The sequence below is a fragment of the Rhinoraja longicauda genome, chromosome 7 (genome assembly GCF_053455715.1).
Source record: "Rhinoraja longicauda isolate Sanriku21f chromosome 7, sRhiLon1.1, whole genome shotgun sequence".
Lineage (NCBI taxonomy): Eukaryota > Metazoa > Chordata > Chondrichthyes > Rajiformes > Arhynchobatidae > Rhinoraja > Rhinoraja longicauda.
Genome location: NC_135959.1, coordinates 74,269,480 through 74,290,042, shown reverse-complemented (window position 1 = coordinate 74,290,042; position 20,563 = coordinate 74,269,480). Strand labels below are relative to the sequence as shown.

General features: G+C 45.0%; 1 protein-coding gene across 1 annotated transcript in view; it reads right to left on the bottom strand.

The window, feature by feature from the left end:
* Positions 1–4,451: 4,451 nt before the first annotated feature.
* LOC144595391 (insulin receptor substrate 2-like) overlaps positions 4,452–20,563 on the bottom strand; it is a 41,431-nt gene continuing 25,319 nt past the window's right edge. The window contains exon 2 of the mRNA XM_078402892.1: positions 4,452–6,344. Within this exon, the coding sequence (XP_078259018.1) occupies positions 6,340–6,344 (5 nt within the window). The 3' untranslated portion in view covers positions 4,452–6,339. The remainder of the gene's footprint in view (positions 6,345–20,563) is intronic.

Here is a 20,563-nt window from a genome sequence, read left to right as displayed (position 1 = left end):
AGGTCACCCTGCAACCTCATAGCATCTTCCTCACAGTTCACACTACCACCCAGCTTTGTATCATCTGCAAATTTGCTAATGGTACTTTTAATCCCTTCATCCAAGTCATTAATGTATATTGTTGATAGCTGCGGTCCCAGCACCGAGCCTTGCGGTACCCCACTAGTTACTGCCTACCATTCTGAAAGGGACCCATTTATCCCCACTCTTTGCTTTCTGTCTGTCAACCAATTTTCTATCCATGTCAGTACCCTACCTCCAATACCATGTGCTCTAATTTTGACCACTAATCTCCTATGTGGAACCTTGTCAAAGGCTTTCTGAAAGTCAAGGTACACCACATCCACCGGCTCTCCCCTGTCAATTTTCCTAGTTACATCCTCAAAGAATTCCAGAAGATTAGTCAAGCATGATTTCCCCTTCGTAAATCCATGCTGACTTGGAACAATCCTGTTACTACTATCCAAATGCTCCGCAATTTCGTCTTTTATAATTGACTTATAATCTTCCCCACCACTGATGTCAGACTAACTGGTCTATAATTTCCCGTTTTCTCTCTCCCTCCTTTCTTAAAAAGTGGAACAACATTAGCTACCCTCCAATCCACAGGAACTGATCCTGAATCTATAGAACATTGGAAAATGATCAACAATGCGTCCACAATTTCTAGCGCCACCTCCTTAAGTACTCTGGGATGCAGACCATCAGGCCATGGGGATTTATCAGCCTTCAGTCCCATCAGTCTACCCAACATCCATTTCCTGCCTAATGTGGATTTCCTTCAGTTCCTCCGTCACCCTAGGATCTCTGGCCACTAGAACATCTGGGAGATTGCTTGTATCTTCCTTAGTGAAGACAGATCCAAGGTACCGGTTCAACTCGTCTGCCATTTCCTTGTTCCCCATAATAAATTCCCCCGCTTCTGACTTCAAGGGACCCACATTTGCCTTGACTATTTTTTTCCTCTTTACATACCTAAAAAAGCTTTTACTATCCTCCTTTATATTATTGGCTAGTTTACCCCCGTACCTCATCTTTTCTCCCCGTATTGCCTTCGTAGTCATCTTCTGTTGCTCTTTAAAAGAGTCCCAATCCTCTGGCTTCCCACTCTTCTTTGCTTTGTTGTACTTCTTCTCTTTTATTTTTATGCTGTCCTTGACTTCCCTTGTCAGCCACGTGTGCCTCTTACTCCCCTTGGAATCTTTCCTCCTCTTTGGGATAAATTGATCCTGCAACTTCTGCATTTATCCCAGGAATACCTGCCATTGCTGTTCCACCGTCTTCCCTGCTAGGGCCTCCTTCCAGTCAATTCTGGCCAGCTCCTGCCTCATGCCTCTGTAATCCCCTTTACTATACTGTAACACTGACACTTCCGATTTTCCCTTCTCCCTCTCAATTTGTAGAGTAAACCTTATCATATTGTGATCACTGCCTCCTAATGGTTCTTTTACCTCGAGTCCCCTTATCAGATCAGGTTCATTACACTGATTATGCCATTAACTGTCTATTTTCCCCTTACATTTCACCTCCCAAAGTGCGACACCTTACACTTGTTTGGATTAAAGTCCATCTGCCATTTCACTGTCCATTTCACTTGCTGAGCTGTTTCCTGAATTATACTTTGACTGCCTTCCTCACAGTCCAGGACCCCAGCAATGTTGGTATTATCTGAAACTGACTAACCAACCCGTCTACGTTTACGTTCAAGCCACAAAAGGTCATAAGGGATAGGAGTAGAATTAGTCCATTAGGCCTAACAAGTCTACTAAGCCATTCAATCATGGCTTATCTACCTCTCCCTCCTGGCCCCGTTCTCCTGCCTTCTCATTTATTCCTGCCTTCAGGTTAAGCGCTCTTAAGGATACCGGAGTCTGGGGGGGTATGGGGGGAAGGCAGGAACGGGGTACTGATTGAGAATGATCAGCCATGATCACATTGAATGGTGGTGCTGGCTCGTAGGGCCGAAAGGCCTACTCCTGCACCTATTGTCTATTGTTATTTGTATATATCAGAAGCATCAGCAGTCCCAGCACAGATCCCTGCAGACTTCCAGCCTGAATATCGTCCTTCCACCACAACCCTGTCTTCTTTGAGGTGGCCAGTTCCAAATCCATGTGACCAAGCCACTACTAATCCCATGTATCTGAATCTTCTAGACCAGCCAACCCTGGGGGATTTTATCAAATGCCTTATTATAATCCATGTGGACTACATCCACCACCCTACCCTCAATGACCACGTTCGTAACCTCAACAAAAAAACTCGACCGTTAATAAGACATGATCTGCTGTATATGAAGCTATTCTAATTAATCTATTCTCTTCCAAATTCTCCCAGGTTATCCTTGTTTTTAATAGATACTAGACTAAGTGGACCCTTTGGGCCCAAACCTCTCCTGCATTGGTGCAGCACCCGCTCCTCCCCCTCCCCTCCCTCCCCTTTCCCCCTCCCTCCCCTCCCCTCCCCTCCCTTCCCCCCTACCCATCACCCCCCACTCCATCCCCCTCAACCCCCCTTATCCTCCCTCCTCCCCCCTCCCCCCCTCCCTCCTCCCTCCCTCCTTAGGAGATAGATTTAATCTTTAAAATATGAATAACTTTAACAGATTTCAATGAAACTTCTTCCATTAGCACCAAAGGGATGATGGCGAGTTAGGTGGGCCTAAAATTGTCGCGCTGTCATGTACCGTTTTGACTGTAATTCAGGAACAAACAAACAAACAAACGAGAGTTTTAGTATATAGATTAAAAGTTTGGGAATTTCCTTTAATCCGATCCGCCAACCACATTTTATGGCCTCTTTTTGGCCCTTCTAATTGCCCGCGAGAGTTCCTTCTTCCTTTCTTTAAATTCCTCAAAATCCATGTCGGATTCCAACCTTTTAATCCTTGCATGTGCTTCCTTTAACTTATTGAACAAATTTACAACCTCTTTTTGGTCACCCAAGGTCATCTTACCTTGCCATCCTCATCTCTCCTCCTTACTGGAACATGCCAGTTTAGTTTAGTTCTTTAGTTTAGAGGTACAGTGCAACAACACGGTCTTCGGCCCACAGAGTCCGCACCGACCAGCGATTCCCCCGTACACTAGCATTATTTTACACACTAGCGGCATATTTCAATTTTTACCGAAGCCAATTAATCTACAAACCTGTACGTCTTTGGAGTGTGGGAGGAATCCGGAGCACCCGGAGAAAACCCACGCGGTCATGGGGAGAACGTACAAACTCCGTACCTGTAGTCAGGGTCAAACCTGGGTCTCTGGCGTTGTAAGACAGCAACTCTACTGCTGCGCCAACGTGCCGGTTCTAAAACATGCTGATACAGCAAGACATGGATCAGCTGTAAAGTCGAGCAATTTAATCCAGACATGTTATGTGCTTTGAAAGATAAGAGCATTCTAGTGGAGAGAAACCTTGAGGTGCAACTCCATAGCTTCCTGCAAATGGTGACAAAGGTGGATTGAGTTCATGGGCTGGCACATCATGTTACTGTTGTATAAAACATTGTTTAGCCCCCTCCCATTGGAATATTGTGAACAGTTCTGTAATATTTGACAGAAGAGATTCAACATCACAGCTGTAAGGACCTTAGGGCAGCACGGTGGCACAGCAGTAGAGTTGCTGCCTCACAGCGAATGCAGCGCCGGAGACCCAGGTTCATTCCTGACTAGGGGCCCTGTCCGAACGGAGTTTGTACGTTCTCTCCGTGACCTGTGTGGGTTTTCTCTGAGATCTTCGGTTTCCTCCCACACTCCAAAGACGTGCAGGTTTGTAGGTTAATTGGCTTGGTATAAGTGTAAAGTGTGTGTAGGATAGTGTTAGTGAGCGGGGATCGCTGGTCGGCGCGGACCTGGTGGGCCGAAGGGCCTGTTTCCGTGCTGCATCTCTAAAACTAAACTAAACCTGTTTCTATACTGTTGCATTTCTATGATTTCATGCAGTGCACTTACAACAGCAAATTGAGTGCTTTGAACTATAGTCCTCTGCGTGCTATTGTGATGACATTCCCTGGGGTCACGAACTGTTGGTGGCTACTTATTGAGGAGCAAGAAACCATCTATATGCGTCTCTCATTTCTGGCAACCTGCTGTTAACCATCCTTGGTGTCAAATATCATGCTTGTTGCTCCGAGAGTCCCTCTTATACCATTTAGAAAGGAGGCACTGAACCTTGGGCAGCAGTAACATTCCTCCTGATCTCCCGTCTCCCACACTGAGAGCAAAATACTTCAAATGTCTTGGATTTCAATGTGATGTTTTGTTGTGGACTCTAAGGATATACAGTCATTAAAACTACCCAGCCTATTGGTTAGGAATCCTATACGTAGTTAGTTAATACTATGATCCAAAAGAAAATGCCACAAATGAAGGCTATCTTTCTGTTTTATTTACTTTAATACATTAGACATGTAAAAGCAGCTCCTACAGACAAGCTGCAGAAAATATTCTGAGTACCTCAGGACTTCTTCGTTCAGTCCACTGGATAAAGAAAACATAAGAGAATAATGTAGGATTTTGTAGATGGCGCATAATACATCGCTAACAAAACAAAAATCATTTTGAATCAAATTGGGAAACAAGAGTTTCAGAAATATTGTAACTTATCACGACCGAGGGTTAATTAAAAATCAACTCAGATGAAGTATGATACACAATTCTCAATCAGATTCTCATCTTCTGCGAGCATTACATTGGAATTATTTATAAATGCATAAAACGGAAGACACAGCAAGATATGTTACGTTTACAATTATCTTTTGTCTGCTTAGAAGTAGTATTACACATTCACTTTCATCTCCAGGCTAAAAGGTAACATGAAAACCCTGCTCTGATGCTGTTTAAGGTTTATACAGGTTCAATGTAGAACGTTGCATGCCTTAAACCAAAAATAGCAAAATATACAAATAGCAACCTTTGCTATACATTCTAGAGAAAATAGTTATTGTTATATACAGGCTCCAAACTGTAAACTAAGAATGTGAAGTGTTCTATACTTAATTTCTGAATCAGACATTCCAGCATTGTTGTGAAGCAATGAAAACTGCATTCAGTGGAAAATGTTCATTGATTACAGGTTATTCCATATTTTGCTATGGTCACGGTTCATTCCATATATTGCCATTGTGTCTGGTAATTCAATTCAAGGTTAGCATTCTTTCAGTCCCATGGTTGTATGTTGCAGATTCAGCCACTTTCAATCGTGTAAAAATGAGCAGCGTTCACAATGTATATTGTCCTTGCGTATTGTTTAAATACGTCATCAGGCACGAATGCAAGGGAACTGACTCCTGGCAAAATATAGAGAACTTCACACAGGCCTGTGGTGAAACTTCAATCACTTGCAAAATATAGTGTCTACATTCAGAATTTCCTGGCACGCTTTTGTCAACAGTTCCAATGCTAATAAATAAGTCAGCAGGGAGTTATGTGCAGTCTCTTTCACCAAAAGCAGTCCTGAACTGTCTAACTTCTGCATTGAACATAAACAATGTTCACCATTAACAACTTTACCATTGCCTAGAAATTTATCCCTGGTCAATGGATAACATTTTGGAGAGAGAATGCAAAGTATATTTGGCATTACCAATCAGAGACATTTTTTTAGGCACGTAACTTTTGCAAAGATTCCTTCCTTCCCTCCAAGGAATGTGAAAATTATCACCCAGGTTTCAGAGAAAATCCTCACACGTATCTCAATAGATCTTTCTTGGACCCTCTGATTAGCCCAGTAATCTGAAATTGCACTTCTGTTTTTCAGATACGGGCGTAAAACTATTCAACGTGGAATCTTTGTTGAACACAAGCCCAAAATTCTGGCTTATCACATTGGTATTTTGGTAATTTTCAACTTGGTTTGGTGTCTTGGGAGTTCAGCCCACAGCCCAAGCTGTTTGTGCTTCTTCTCCCACAGAAGGCTGCTTGACTTGTTAAACGAGGTAGTGTTTGTACCAGGTCAGTAACATTCCAATTCAGTTGATTTCTGGCCATTCTGAGAAAGGTAATGCAACCCAGGTGTAACTTAGATGCTGGCCATATCTCAACTTAGAACAAGGCTAAACAGGCAACAGGCAACAGTTAATGTGATGCTGAACAAAAACTGCTTGACCGCAGGGCTCCTGGAAAGGAAAGAGGATAATCAATATCCATAACAGGAACTAATGAGGCAGAAAGCTTCCTTATCCTTTCAAGTGTGCCATGCATTGCAGTGTTGTGATGGTCTCGAGGCATTGTTAGCAACCCATTCACAATGAGGCAAAGAGGTAAACTTGAGCAGCATTCGACAAAGGTGTCTACTTAAGCAGCATCCTTTAGGCCACGCCCCAGCAACGGTGCAGTCGGGTCAATCTGAAGAAAAGAAAAGAAAAAATGTTGACACAAGAATTTGGAAATGATGGAATCTTGAGCAAAAAGAAAAATCTTGCTTGTAAACAATAACATTATATCGGAAACTTGGTCATTTCATACGTTCATAAGTAACAGGAGCAGAATTAGGCCATTCGGCCCATCGAGTCTACTCCGCCATTCAATCGTGGCTGATCTATCCCTCCTTACCCATTTCTCCTGCCTTCTCCCCATAACCCCTTGACACCCGACTTATCAAGAATCTACCTATCTCTGCAATATCCATTGATTTGGGCTCCACAGCCTTCTGTGGCAAAGAATTCCACAGATTCAATTGAATGTAAACATCTATGCATAATTATTGGTCAGCTTGTTTCTGAAATAACCTACAGAGAAGACTGGAATAACCAGCTCTCTGTCCCTTTCCCCACCCTAGTTCTCCGACTCGTTTCACTGTCCTCCTGGTTTAATTTTACTGTGTATATGCCTCGTTGTCACCTTCCCCTCAGCCAACATTTCCTTAATCATCGTCTACTCTAATCTGTGTAGGAAAATAACTGCAGATGCTGGTTCAAATCGAAGGTAGACACAAAATGCTGGAGTAACTCAGCAGGTCAGGCAGCATCACGGGAGAGAAGGAATGGGTGACGTTTCGGCCCTTGACCTGAAACATCACCCATTCCTTCTCTCCTGAGATGCTGCCTGACCCACTGAGTTACTCCAGCATTTTGTGTCTACCATCTACTATCACCTGTTCTTTTCATACCTTAGGTGTTCTTTCTACTCTTCCATATCTCGTTTCATTCTCCCCTGAAGAAATCATTCTCAGTCTGAAGGAGGGTCTCGACCCGAAACGTCACCCATTCCTTCCCTCCAGAGATGCTGCCTGTCCCGCTGAGTTACTCCAGCATTTTGTGTCTATTGTACTAACTCTAATGTAGGAATTAGGATCCTTTTACCCTCTCCTAGAACTTGTATGAAAATAACTGCAGATGCTGGCACAAATCGAAGGTATTTATTTCACAAAATGCTGGAGTAACTCAGCGGGTCAGGCAGCATCTCAGGAGAGAAGGATGCTGCCTGATCTGCTGAGTTACTCCAGCATTTTGTGAAATAAATACCTCTCCTAGAACTTGTTTGGTTAGCCATCTCAGCATAGGGAATGTTTCTTTCATGGTAATGTTTATTTCTGTGAAAAGGAATGTGAGGATTAGAAACAGGAATGTAGGGAATGCTACAAGTGGGTGGCATCTTGAGAGCGAACAACATTTGTATAAGCATGCTCTGCAGCTCCAATTTCATGATTTAAGCAAGAGACTTTGAATTAACAGAGGTCATTAAATAGTTTACAGATAATGATCAAGTCAAAAACATATCAGAGACATAGACCAACCCCATGATTAGAATGTGATTTTACAAGTGTAACTTACCACGTGTGCGCTATTTTGCAAAGGCCCATTGATCATTCCACAATAGTGCACTAACTGGTGCTCGGTAGAAATGTCAAAGGTGGCAAGCAGCATTCGCATTACCTAATATGTGCTCGAAGGAACTGCAGATGCTGGTTTAAACCAAAGATAGACACAAATTGTTGTGAATTTGTGGAATTCGCTGCCACAGAGGGCAGTGGAGGCCAAATCACTGGATGGATTTAAGAGAGAGTTAGATAGAGCTCTAGGGGCTAGTGGAATCAAGGGATATGGGGAGAAGGCAGGCACGGGTTATTGATTGGGGACGATCAGCCATGATCACAATGAATGGCGGTGCTGGCTCGAAGAGCCGAATGGCCTCCTCCTGCACCTATTTTCTATGTTTCTATGTTTCTCTCGTATCGTAAAAAGCTGGAGTAACTCAGCGGGTCAGACAGCATCTCTGGAGGAAAGGAATAGGTGACGTTTAGGGCCAGGGTCCCCGACCTGAAACGTCACCCATTCCTTCTCTCCAGAGATGCTGCCTGACCCGCTGAGTTACTCCAGCATTTGTGTCTATCTTCGGTTTGAACCAGCATCTGCAGTTCCTTGCTACACCATCAGAATGTAACACAGTTTAGTTTGGCAACAGCTCTGCCTAAAACTACCATAAATTGCTGAGAGTTTTGAATGTAGCCCAGACCATCCCACACACCAGCATCCCCATCAGTCTATTTGGTTATTATCAATGTAAAGAAAGTTCTTTGTGCTATCAGTCTTAGTTTGACAGATCAGTAATAGCTTTATATCCTATCACGATGCTTGATACACTTAATATCATTTAATGTGTTATAAATATCTTCTCCTGTTCACGTACTTTCCATGTTAATAGGCAAATAGTCTGGATAGGATCCCCTAAAACCTAATCTTCTCATACAATGGTTAAACAAATCAATTCATCAGTTCTTACTGGACTAACCTCGCTCACAACCAAACCTAACGCTGACCAGACCATTTAAACAGTAATATAACATATATAACATATATAACAACTACAGCATGGAAACAGGCCTGTCCGGCCCTACCAGTCCACGCCGACCATTCTCCCTGACCTAGTCTCATCTACCTGCACTCAGACCATAACCCTCCAATCCCCTCCTATCCATATACCTATCCAATTTACTCTTAAATAATAAAATCGAGCCAGCCTCCACCACTTCCACCGGAAGCCCATTCCATACAGCCACAACCCTCTGAGTAAAGAAGTTCCCCCTCATGTTACCCCTAAACCTTTGTCCCTCAATTCTGAAGCTATGTCCCCTTGTTGGAATCTTCCCCACTCTCAAAGGGAAAAGCCTACCCACGTCAACTCTGTCCGTCCCTCTCAAAATTTTAAAAACCTCTATCAAGTCCCCCCTCAACCTTCTACGCTCCAAAGAATAAAGACCCAACCTATTCAACCTCTCTCTGTAGCCTAAGTGCTGAAACCCAGGCAACATTCTAGTAAATCTCCTCTGTACCCTCTCCATTTTGTCGACATCCTGCGACCAGAACTGCACACCATACTCCAGATTCGGCCTCACCAATGCCCTGTACAATTTCAACATTACATCCCAACTTCTATACTCGATGCTCTGATTTATAAAGGCAAGCATACCAAACGCCTTCTTCACCACCCTATCCACATGAGATTCCACCTTCAGGGAACAATGCACAGTTATTCCCAGATCCCTCTGTTCCACTGCATTCCTCAATTCCCTACCATTTACCCTGTACGTCCTATTTTGATTTGTCCTACCAAAATGCAGCACCTCACACTTATCAGCATTAAACTCCATCTGCCATCTTTCAGCCCACCCTTCCAAAAGGCCCAAGTCTCTCTGTAGACTTTGAAAATCTACCTCACTATCAACTACTCCACCTATCTTAGTATCATCTGCATATTTACTAATCCAATTTGCCACACCATCATCCAGATCATTAATGTAAATGACAAACAACAGTGGACCCAACACAGATCCTTGGGGCACTCCACTAGACACTGGCCTCCAACCTGACATACAATTGTCAACCATTACCCTCTGGTATCTCCCATTCAGCCATTGTTGAATCCATCTTGCAACCTCACTATTAATACCCAACGATTTAACCTTCTTAATCAACCTTCCATGTGGAACCTTGTCAAATGCCTTACTGAAGTCCATATAGACAACATCCACAGCCTTGCCCTTATCAATTTCCCTGGTAACCTCTTCAAAAAATTCAAGAAGATTAGTCAAACATGACCTTCCAGGCACAAATCCATGTTGACTGTTTCTAATCAGGCCTTGATTATCCAAATAATTATATATATTGTCCCTAAGTATCTTTTCCATTAATTTTCCCACCACAGACGTCAAACTAATAGGTCTATAATTGCTAGGTTTACTTTTAGAACCTTTTTTAAACAAAGGCACAACATGCGCAATGCGCCAATCTTCCGGCACCATCCCTGTTTCTAATGACGTTTGAAATATTTCCGTCATAGCCCCTGCTATTTCTGCACTAACTTCCCTCAATGTCCTAGGGAATATCCTATCAGGACCTGGAGACTTATCCACTTTTATATTCTTCAAAAGTGTCCGTACCTCCTCTTCTTTAATCCATCACTACTCTACTTGTTTCGCTTACCTCACATAATTCAATATCCTTCTCCTCGGTAAATACCGAAGAAAAGAAATTGTTTAATATCTCCCCCATTTCTTCTGGCTCAGCACATAGCTGTCCACTCTGACTCTCTAATGGACCAATTTTTATCCCTCACTATCCTTTTGCTATTGACATATCTGTAGAACCCCTTGGGGTTTACTTTTACATTACTTGCCAAAGCAGCCTCATATCTTTTTTTCGCTTTTCTAATTTCCTTTTTAAGATTCCTTTTACATTCTTTATATTCCTCAAAAACCTCATTTACTCCCTGCCGCTTATATTTATTGTATATCTCCCTCTTTTTCCGAACCAAGTGTCCAATTTCCCTGGAAAACCACGGCTCTTTCAAATTATTATTCTTTCCTTTCCACCGAACAGGGACATAAAGACTCTGTACTCTCAAAATTTCACCTTTAAATATCCTCCATTTCTCTATTATATCCTTTTCATAAAACAACAATTTCCATTTCACTCCTTTTAAATCCTTTCTCATCTCCTCAAAATTAGCCTTTCTCCAATCCAAAATCTCAACCCTTGGTCCAGATTTGACCTTCTCCATAATGATATTGAAACTAATGGCATTATGATCACTAGACCCAAAGTGCTCCTCAACACATACCTCCGTCACCTGACCCATCTCATTTCCTAATAGGAGGTCCAACACTGCCCCTTCTCTAATGACCAGAGAACTGAAAGTAATGCAATTGATAACCACTGACTTGTGCTCCAGTTGCTATTTTTGTACTTTCGGAAGAGCATTAGAAATAGAAACAGGAATAGATCATTTGACCTTTCATACTTGGTCCACCATTCAATAAGGTCATTGCGTCTGTCACTTTTCTGCAATAATCCCTAGATTCCCTTAATATCCAAAAAATATATTGATCTCTGCACCTAATATAGTCAGCAATCAAAACTTCATAGCTCGTGTACGAAGGAACTGCAAATGCTGTTTTACACCAAAGATAAGACACAAAATGCTGGAGTAACTCAGCGGGACAGGCAGCATCTCTGGATAGAAGGAATGGGCGATGTTTCGGGTCGGGCCCATTCCTTCTATCCAGAGATGGTGCCTGTCCCGCTGAGTTACTCCAGCATTTTGTGTCTATCAGATAGGGAAGGCAGGCTTATAATAGAACTTCATTAGATATTCTGTTGTGACCTTCGAGCACATTCTATAATTACAGATCACAGGGAATTGGATCACTGATCTTGAAAAGGGAAAAAGTGGTGGTGTTATCCATGTGATTCAAGGCGAGAGCCCAGCAGCCAGTGAAATATTTCATGCACAAACCATTGCAAGGGCCACCACAGCAAGCTTGTGTATTTTTGTTGACAACTGCAGTGCTTTTGCAACTGCTACACATCTACTAAGTCATCATTCGCTTCTGACACACTTCCATTACAGATCGACGGCTGTTTGTCTTGCACTCACCAACCTCCTCTTTCACGTCCAGCCTCACCACTAACCCACTGGTGTACTGCCAGAAAACAGCTTATATTAAACTTTTCAGAACACAAAATCATGAAAGGTTGCTGCAAAAATTAAACTTTCATTGAATAAGAATTCATACATTTCTCATGAGTCATAGTCGTTAAGGATAAGGGGGAAGTCTTTTAGGACCGAGATGAGAAAACATTTCTTCACACAGAGAGTGGTGAGTCTGTGGAATTCTCTGCCACAGAAGGTAGTTGAGGCCAGGTTACTGAGCTGGATGATCAGCCATGATCATATTGAATGGCGGTGCAGGCTCGAAGGGCCGAATGGCCTACTCCTGCACCTATTTTCTATGTTTCTATGTTGAATTACACAGCATGGAATTGAGCCCAACTTGTCCGTGTCAACCTTGGAGTCTGCCTGAGCTGATCCCATTTGCTTGACTCCATACTCCTTGTACATCCATGATTGTGCACCCATGTACAAATCTAATTCAAGCTTCAAATTCCATTAAGGGTCGGATATCAAATAATGATGAAACGGAGCACATTGTGACCTGGTGTCGAGACACCAACCTTTCTCTCAAGTTGTGTAGGAAAATAACTGCAGATGCTGGTACAAATCGAAGGTATTTATTCACAAAATGCTGGAGTAACTCAGCGGGTCAGGCAGCATCTTGGAGAGAAGGAATGGGTGACGTTTAGGGTCGGGATCCTTCTTCAGACTGATGTCAGGGGGGCGGGACAAAGATAGGATGTAGGTGGAGACAGGAAGATAGAGGGAGAACTGGGAAGGGGGAGGGGAAGAGAGGGACAGAGGAGCTATCTAAAGTTGGAGAAGTCAATGTTCATACCGCTGGGCTGTAAGCTGCCCAAGCGAAATATGAGGTGCTGTTCCTCCAATTTCCGGTGGGCCTCACTATGGCACTGGAGGAGGCCCATGACAGAAAGGTCAGACTGGGAGTGGGAGGGGGAGTTGAAGTGCTCAGCCACTGGGAGATCAGGTTGGTTAAGGTGGACTGAGCGAAGGTGTTGAGCGAAACGATCGCCGAGCCTGCGCTTGGTCTCGCCGATGTAGAGAAGTTGACATCTGGAACAGCGGATACAGTAGATGAGGTTGGAGGAGGTGCAGGTGAACCTCTGTCTCACCTGTAAAGACTGTTTGGGTCCTTGGATGGAGTCGAGGGGGGAGGTAAAGGGACAGGTGTTGCATCTCCTGCGGTTGCTGGGGAAAGTGCCCGGGGATGGGGTGGTTTGGGTAGGAAGGGACGAGTGGACCAGGGAGTTACGGAGGGAACGGTCTCTGCGGAAGCAGAAAGGGGAGGGGATGGGAAGATGTGGCCAGTAGTGGAGGTGACGGAAATTTGGAGGATGATTTGTTGGATACGCTGGCTGATGGGGTGGAAGGTGAGAACGAGGGGGATTCTGTCCTTGTTATGAATGGGGGGAGGGGGAGCAAGAACGGAGTTGCGGGATGTAGAAGAGACCCTAGTGAGAGCCTCATCTATAATGGAAGAGGGGAAGCCCCGTTTCCTAAAGAATGAGGACATCATAAAGAGATGTATTTGTACTTGTACTTGATACTGCCCCAGTTTGTTTGATTTTCCCCACTTCTTTTCCCTAACGAGCCAGGCATGTTTAGATTTGTTCAGTTTACAGTGACAGCCGACCAGCGATCCACACACACCAACACTATCCTGCACACACCAGGGACAATCTACAATTTCTACTGTACCTACAAAGCTGCACGTCTTTGGAGTGTAGGAGGAAACCTGATCACCCGGAGAAAACCCAATGCAGGTCACGGGGAGAACGTACAAACTCCATACAGGCAGCACCCGTGGCTAGGATCGAACCCGGGTCGCTGGTGCTGTAAGGTAGCAACTCTACCGCCGTGCCACCGCTCCGCCCTTGCCCTCCTGCTCCACGCCCCTGCATTATTTTGTCCACGTTCTCACGTCCTAACGGCTCTCATTTACGAGCCTGTCCCACTTAGACGATTTTTTAGGCGACTGCCGGCGACTGTCAAAAGTCGTAGCAGATCGCTGAAATGTTCTTTTACCCGACGTCAATGACCACGACAATGCCGAGTCAGGTCGTACAGAATGCATGTGACAACCGGAGACAGGCACAAAGAGCTGGGGTAACTCAGCGGGCCAGGCAGCTTGTCAGGAGAGAAGGAATGGGTGATGTTTCAGGTCGAGACCCTTGGTCTGAAGTACGGTGTTGACCCCAAAATACCACCCATTCCTCTCTCCAGAGATGTGATGCCACTTCTATAGGGAGGTTTGATAGTGCGAAGTTATTTGAGATCTTCTTTAAACCTCTTCAGATCTCTAGTTACCCTCTCCCCTGACTCTCAGTCTGAAGAACGGTCCCGACCCGAACAGCCACAGATGCCATTACTCCAGAGATGCTGCCTGACCCGCTGAGTTACTCCAGCATCTTGTGCCTACTGTACCTATGGTTTTCTTTCAGACGCAAAGTGCTGGGGTATCTCAGTGGGACAGACAGCATCTCTGGAGAGAAGGAATGGGTGACGTTTCGGGTCGAGGCCCTTCTTCAGACTGATTTCGACGGTCTCGACCCAAAACGTTACCCATTCCTTCTCTCCAGAGATGCTGCCTGTCCCGCTGAGTTGCTCCAGCACTTTGTGTCTGTCTTCAATGTACACCAGCATCTATCTGCAGTTCCTTGAGCCGGTTTACACCTTGCCACTTTTACATGAGGCATGGTGGTCTGAAAGTGCGAAGTTACTTAAGAGCTTCTTTGAACTTCATATCTCTAGTTTCCCTCTCCCCTTGACTCTCAGTCTGAAGAAGGGTACCGACCAAAATCCACATATTCCATCTTCAGTGTAAACCAGCATCTGCAGTTCCTTCCTCCACACGTTGTTTTAAAAACTTGCTTTGAATATTTTATTTTGTAACATTTGCTAGTTATCGCCTTTTATTTAAACCTCCCCATTGGATTCAGGGTGAAGGTTTCCCGTCAGTCACACACACCAGATTCACCAGTCAAGCCCCTCGCTGGAACTACTGTTAACCAACCGCTCAAGGTGTTAAATTCACAAAGTTTAATTTCTGGCTGGAAGCTCGAGTTTTAATTACGTTGAAAAAGAAATCTCTTAATAGCCTTCTTGCCTTTAAAAAAAATAATAATTGCAGGTCGAGCTAAAAGTGTTAAACATTTATTTAGCGCGCAACTTTGAACCGCCATTTGTTCGTTCAAAACTGTTGCATCTGTTCTACCTGCAGCTTTTAGTTTAATATGCATAGTTTTACGGCCCTACTTAAATAAATGGATGGCAGCTCAGCCAGAACGTGGTAGTACAGATGTACGTTCAGGTGTAAAGATCGTGGTTGAATGTTACTTATTTTGGTGAAACTAGCACCTGGCCAATAGATTACACCGTCTTCGGAAACATCGCGAAATTCCCACGTTTACCTGACCGTCAAACTGTCGCCTCCAATCTACCCGTCAAATGTCCTGACGGTAAATAAATTGGTTAAACACAAGTATTTTATGGTATCTTCAAATGCCGTTTCTTAATTTAATATTACGTGCTTCTAAATGCATCTGCGACAACCTAGCAAACTGGGCGACAGCATGCGACAGACAGCACCCGCAATAAGCTACGATACCTGGCGACAAGCCAGCTGTCGCCGAGAAATTTCTACCTGGAAATTTTTTCCGCGACGCGCTGAGATCCACTACGATTCTTTGAAGACTCCTCACGATCATGCTCGCGACACCCCGGCAAACATCCGGCAACAGCCTAGTCACCGGCAATCACCTTAACATCGCCTCAGTGGGACAGGCCCTTTACTCATTGGCCAGAAAACCTTGTTTACAGATTATCCCAATGATCATCCTGATTTCATCCCATCAGGGACATTCCCACCTTTCCCGAACCTCCCTTGCTGTGAATGCTCAGACACAGCGCCTTTTATGTTTGTAAATATAGGATTTGCTCCTGCAAGTCTATTTGAGCGCACACCCATACCCTGTCTGCTTGCGTATACTTAAGCAACAGTATCAGCTCCTCTCTAAATGTGCCATCCATGAAGTTTCTGTCTTCACACATGCACTGTAGTAGCTCAGACTACTGCTCCAACTAGAAAGTGCTGAGATTACCCTATTAGAAACATAGAAAATAGGTGCAGGAGTAGGCCACACAAGGCCCTTCGAGCCAGCACCGACATTCAATATAATCATGGCTGATCATTCAAAATCAGTACGCCGTTCCTGCTTTCTCCCCATATCCCTTGATTCCATTAGTTCTAAGAGCTTTATCTAACTCTCTCTTGAAAACATCCAGTGAATTGGCCTCCACTGCCTTCTGTGGCAGAGAATTCCACAGATTCACAACTCTCTGGGTGTAAAAGTGTTTCCTCATCTCAGTCCAAAATGGCCTACCCCTTATTTCTTAAACTGTCACCCCTGATGACAGTGTTTTGATGTTTTGGCATAAGATTATCTATATACTAAAACTCTCGTTTGTTTGTTTGTTTGTTCCTGAACTACAGCCAAAACGGTACACGATAGCACGACAATTTTAGGCCCACCTTACTCACCGTCATCCCTTTGGTGCTAATGGAAGAAGTTTCATTGAAATCGGTGTTATATATTTTAAAGTTATTCACAATTTAAAGTTTAAATCTATCTCCGAGGGAGGGAGAGAGGGAGGGAGGGAGGGAGGGAGGGAGGGAGGGAGGGAGGGAGGGAGGGAGGGAGGGAGGGAGGGAGGGAGGGAGGGAGAAGGAAGGTTGAGGGGGATGCAGTGGGGGGGAAGGGGGGGAGGAAGAGGGGGGGAGTGGGGGGAGGGGAGGGAAGGAGGGGGAGGGGGGAAGGGGAGAGGGGTGGGACGGAGGGGGGTGGGGGTAGAGGGGAGGGGGGGAGGAGAGGGTGCAACACCAATGCAGGAGAGGTTTGGGCCCAACGGGTCCACTTGGTCTAGTAATATAATAAAAAGGAACTGCAGATGCTGATTTATACCAAAGATATTCACACAATGCTGGAGTAACTCAGCGGGTCAGGCAGCATCTCTGGATAAAATGGATGGGTGATGTTTCGGGTCGAGACCCTTCTTCGGACTGATTGTGATGTGGGAACTGGAAGCAAGAAAAGACCGGGTTGAAACAAGCCGTCAACAGATGACCTCAGATGATTTCCTGACAGTCCGCTTGTTGGCTCAGGAGGGTGTGATCCCAGTCGGGATACATCAATGCAAACTGTGGAACTGGTTAACCGACTTTTGAATGAATACTTTATTGTCACATGTGAAAGTCGCGGTGAAATTCTTTGCCTGCACGCCCACGGTATGTAAATAGCCACCACATAAAGGGCGCTGACAACGTTACAAAGTAGACACCTTATCCGCTCCAGGTCCCCCTTTGGTCTCCCCCTCCCCCCCACGCCGGGTCCTCCATTGTCCGTGCTCTCCCCCCCCCCCTCACGGTGGTCCCCCCACGCCGGGTCCTCCTTTATTCCTTCCCACGGCTGCAGCGTCCTCACCCCACGTGTCCGTCCTCGTCCATCGGTCGGTGCCATCATCGACAGCCGCACCGACTCTCCACTATCGCCGCCAGGTCCTCTCCGGACGCCTCCGTGGCGCCGACCCAGGACCCAGCCATGGGCTCCATCGACTCACGGCCCACGGGCTCCGACCTCGGCCGCCGGCTCCATTGACCCGGGCTCCGCCAGCCGCGGGCTCCAACCCGCGGGACCTCTGGCTACACGGCTCGTCGGGAGGTGTTTAGTGGAGCGGGGGGGGGGGGGGGTGGGGGGCAAGATGGGGATGGAGGCAAGCAAGGGGAGGGGGGAGAGGAACGTTTGTAGAAGTTACCTAAATTTGGAGAATTTGATGTTCAAACCCCAGGGTTGTAAGTCTCCCAAGTACAGTATGAGGTGCTGTTCCTCCAATATGCAAATGGCTTCACTGGCAATGGAGGAGGCCCTAGACAGAAAGGGCATTGTGGGAATGGGAAGGGGAGTTAAAATGGTCATCAACTGGGAGATACTGGGACCGAGCATAAGTATTCAGTGAAAATGGTCGCTGAGTCTTCACGTGTTCTTGCCAATGAGCAGGAGGTCACATCAGGACACCAAATGTGGTAGACGAGGTCTATCTTTGCATTAAAGTTTGGTTATCCTGAACTTAAACTCCAAAGTTGTGTGAGGTGTTCAACATGGAACAGTACACCACGGCCCACCTCGTCTGTGTCAACCATGACGCCAACGGATTTGAATTCCATCTGCCTGCTTATGGTTCACATCTGTCCATTCGCTGCCTGTCCGAATCTCTAAAGCTCTCTCAAATGTTGTTGTCCTATCGGCTTGGGCCTCCTAAGCTGGTGGTGTGTGTCAGGCATGTGTGATAAAATGCAATATCAGGTTCGATCCTGACTACGGGCGCCGTCTGTACGGAGTTTGTACGTTCTCCCCGTGACCTGCGTGGGTTTTCTCCGAGATCTTCGGTTTCCTCCCACACTCCAAAGGCGTACAGGTATGTAGGTTAATTGACTGGGTAAATGTAAAAATTGTCCCTAGTGTGTGTAGGATAGTGCTAATGTGCGGGGATCGCTGGGCGGCACGGACTCGGTGGGCCGAAAGGCCTGTTTCCGCGCTGTATCTCTAAATCTAAATCTAAGACTTCCACAAATTCACAACTCTCTGGGTGTTCAAATCTTTGTGCTTTAATGACGCACTTTCATTCAGTTCATATTACCCAATATCTTCAGTATCTAAGTTGCATCTCCCACAAGGAGGTTTATTTGTCCGGGGCAAAGCATCAAAGCTGGTGCCAATTCGAGAATGCAGATTAAAAATGGTCAATGAGGAAACTGCAAAACTCCTATCACTTACGACCTTATGAGAAGTGGAGAGGACAAAATGTGCAAAGGGTGGATTATGATAAGGAAGGAAAGTGGGGGACCAAAACATAGAACCAGAGAGAGATGTGTAGGAATGAACGGCAGACGCTGGTTTAAACCGAGAGAAACTGTTCTCTTTCCACAAATGCAGCTGCAAGTTAGTTGTGTTGAAACCAGGCGGCTGCCTGTTTTTGAAAATGCACAATGGCTTTTAGTCCTTTACTTTACTTTAGAGATACAGCTTGGAAACAGGCCCTTCAGCCCACCGAGTCGGCGTCGACCGGCAAATCCCTGTAACCTGTACACTACAGTAAATCGATCTTTCACATTAGGAGGAAACCGGGGAACCCGCAGAAAACCCACACGGTCACAGGGAGAACGTACAAACTCCGTACAGACTGCACCCAGAGTCAGTCAGGATTGAACATGGGTCTCTACCACAATAAGGCAACAACTCAACTGCTGCGCCACCGTGCCACCTCTTGTGTGCTGTGACACTTTTTAGTAGTAATTTGGGAGGAGGAACTCACTGGAACATGGTTAGAATTAAACGTTTGCTGCTCGTTACTCAAATTTCAGTTATTGTACTTGCAGTATATAAACACAACACTGTTTCCATATAAATATATCCCTGGTGTTATTGAAAACTATTGCAATAAATTTGAGGATGGTGGAGGGAGACAAAAACAGGGTGAGCGGGTGGACAGGGAGACGGCAGAAGGCAAACAATTAATTTCTTCATTTTTGGAATTTCGTCCATCAAGGCCTCATTTATTGGCTCTCCCGAACTGGCCTCAGACTATGGTTTGCCCGATCATTTAATTGATCACTAATACAGCAACAATATTGATGGGCATAGAGCAATGTCTTAGCCTGAAATGGTAAGGATGATTGCCTGTGTAGGAAGGAACTGCAGATGCTGGTTTACACCAAAGGTAGACACAAAATGCTGGAGTAACTCAGCGGGACAGGCAGCATCTCTGGAGAGAAGGAATGGGTGACGTTTCTGGTCCAAACCCTTTGTCTCAACCTGAGATGTCGCCCATTCCTTCTATCCTTCTATAACAATGGACAGCTACCTTGGTCATCGTTACTTTCTTGCAAATCTTTCCGAATCACCATCTATATCTCTCGTTTCCCTTTCCCCTCTCAGTCTGAAGAAGGGTCTCAACCCGAAACGTCACCCATTCCTTCTCTCCGGAGATGCCGTCAGTCCCGCTAGGTTACTCCAGCATTTTGTTTCTATCAAGGATGATAGGCTTCCTCCCTTGCAAAACATTAGTGAACTAGATGGGTTTTTTAACCACAATCTGGTCATTTTGTGGTCAACATTGCTAATCACTAATTTCAGATTATTTAAAGAATTTAAATGCCTGCTGTGGAAATATGACCCACGATATAAAGTGCCCAAATCAAACTACTCAAAACATATTTAAATTTTGTTCCACTACAGGGCTACTAATCTTTTTATCTCAACCAAACCTTTTAAAAATAGAAAACTAATAAGTATTGGTTACGGTTAATAAGTATTGGTTAATAAGTATTGGTTAATAAGTGGGTGGCACGGTAGCGCAGCGGTAGAGTTGCTGCTTTACAACGAATGCAGCGCCGGAGACTCAGGTTCGATCCAGACTACGGGTGCTGCACTGTAAGGAGTTTGTACGTTCTCCCCGTGACCTGCGTGGGTTTACTCCGAGATCTTCGGTTTCCTCCCACACTCCAAAGACGTACAGGTATGTAGGTTAATTGGCTGGGTAAAATGTTAAAAAAAAAAAAAATTAAAAAAAATTGTCCCTAGTGGGTGTAGGATAGT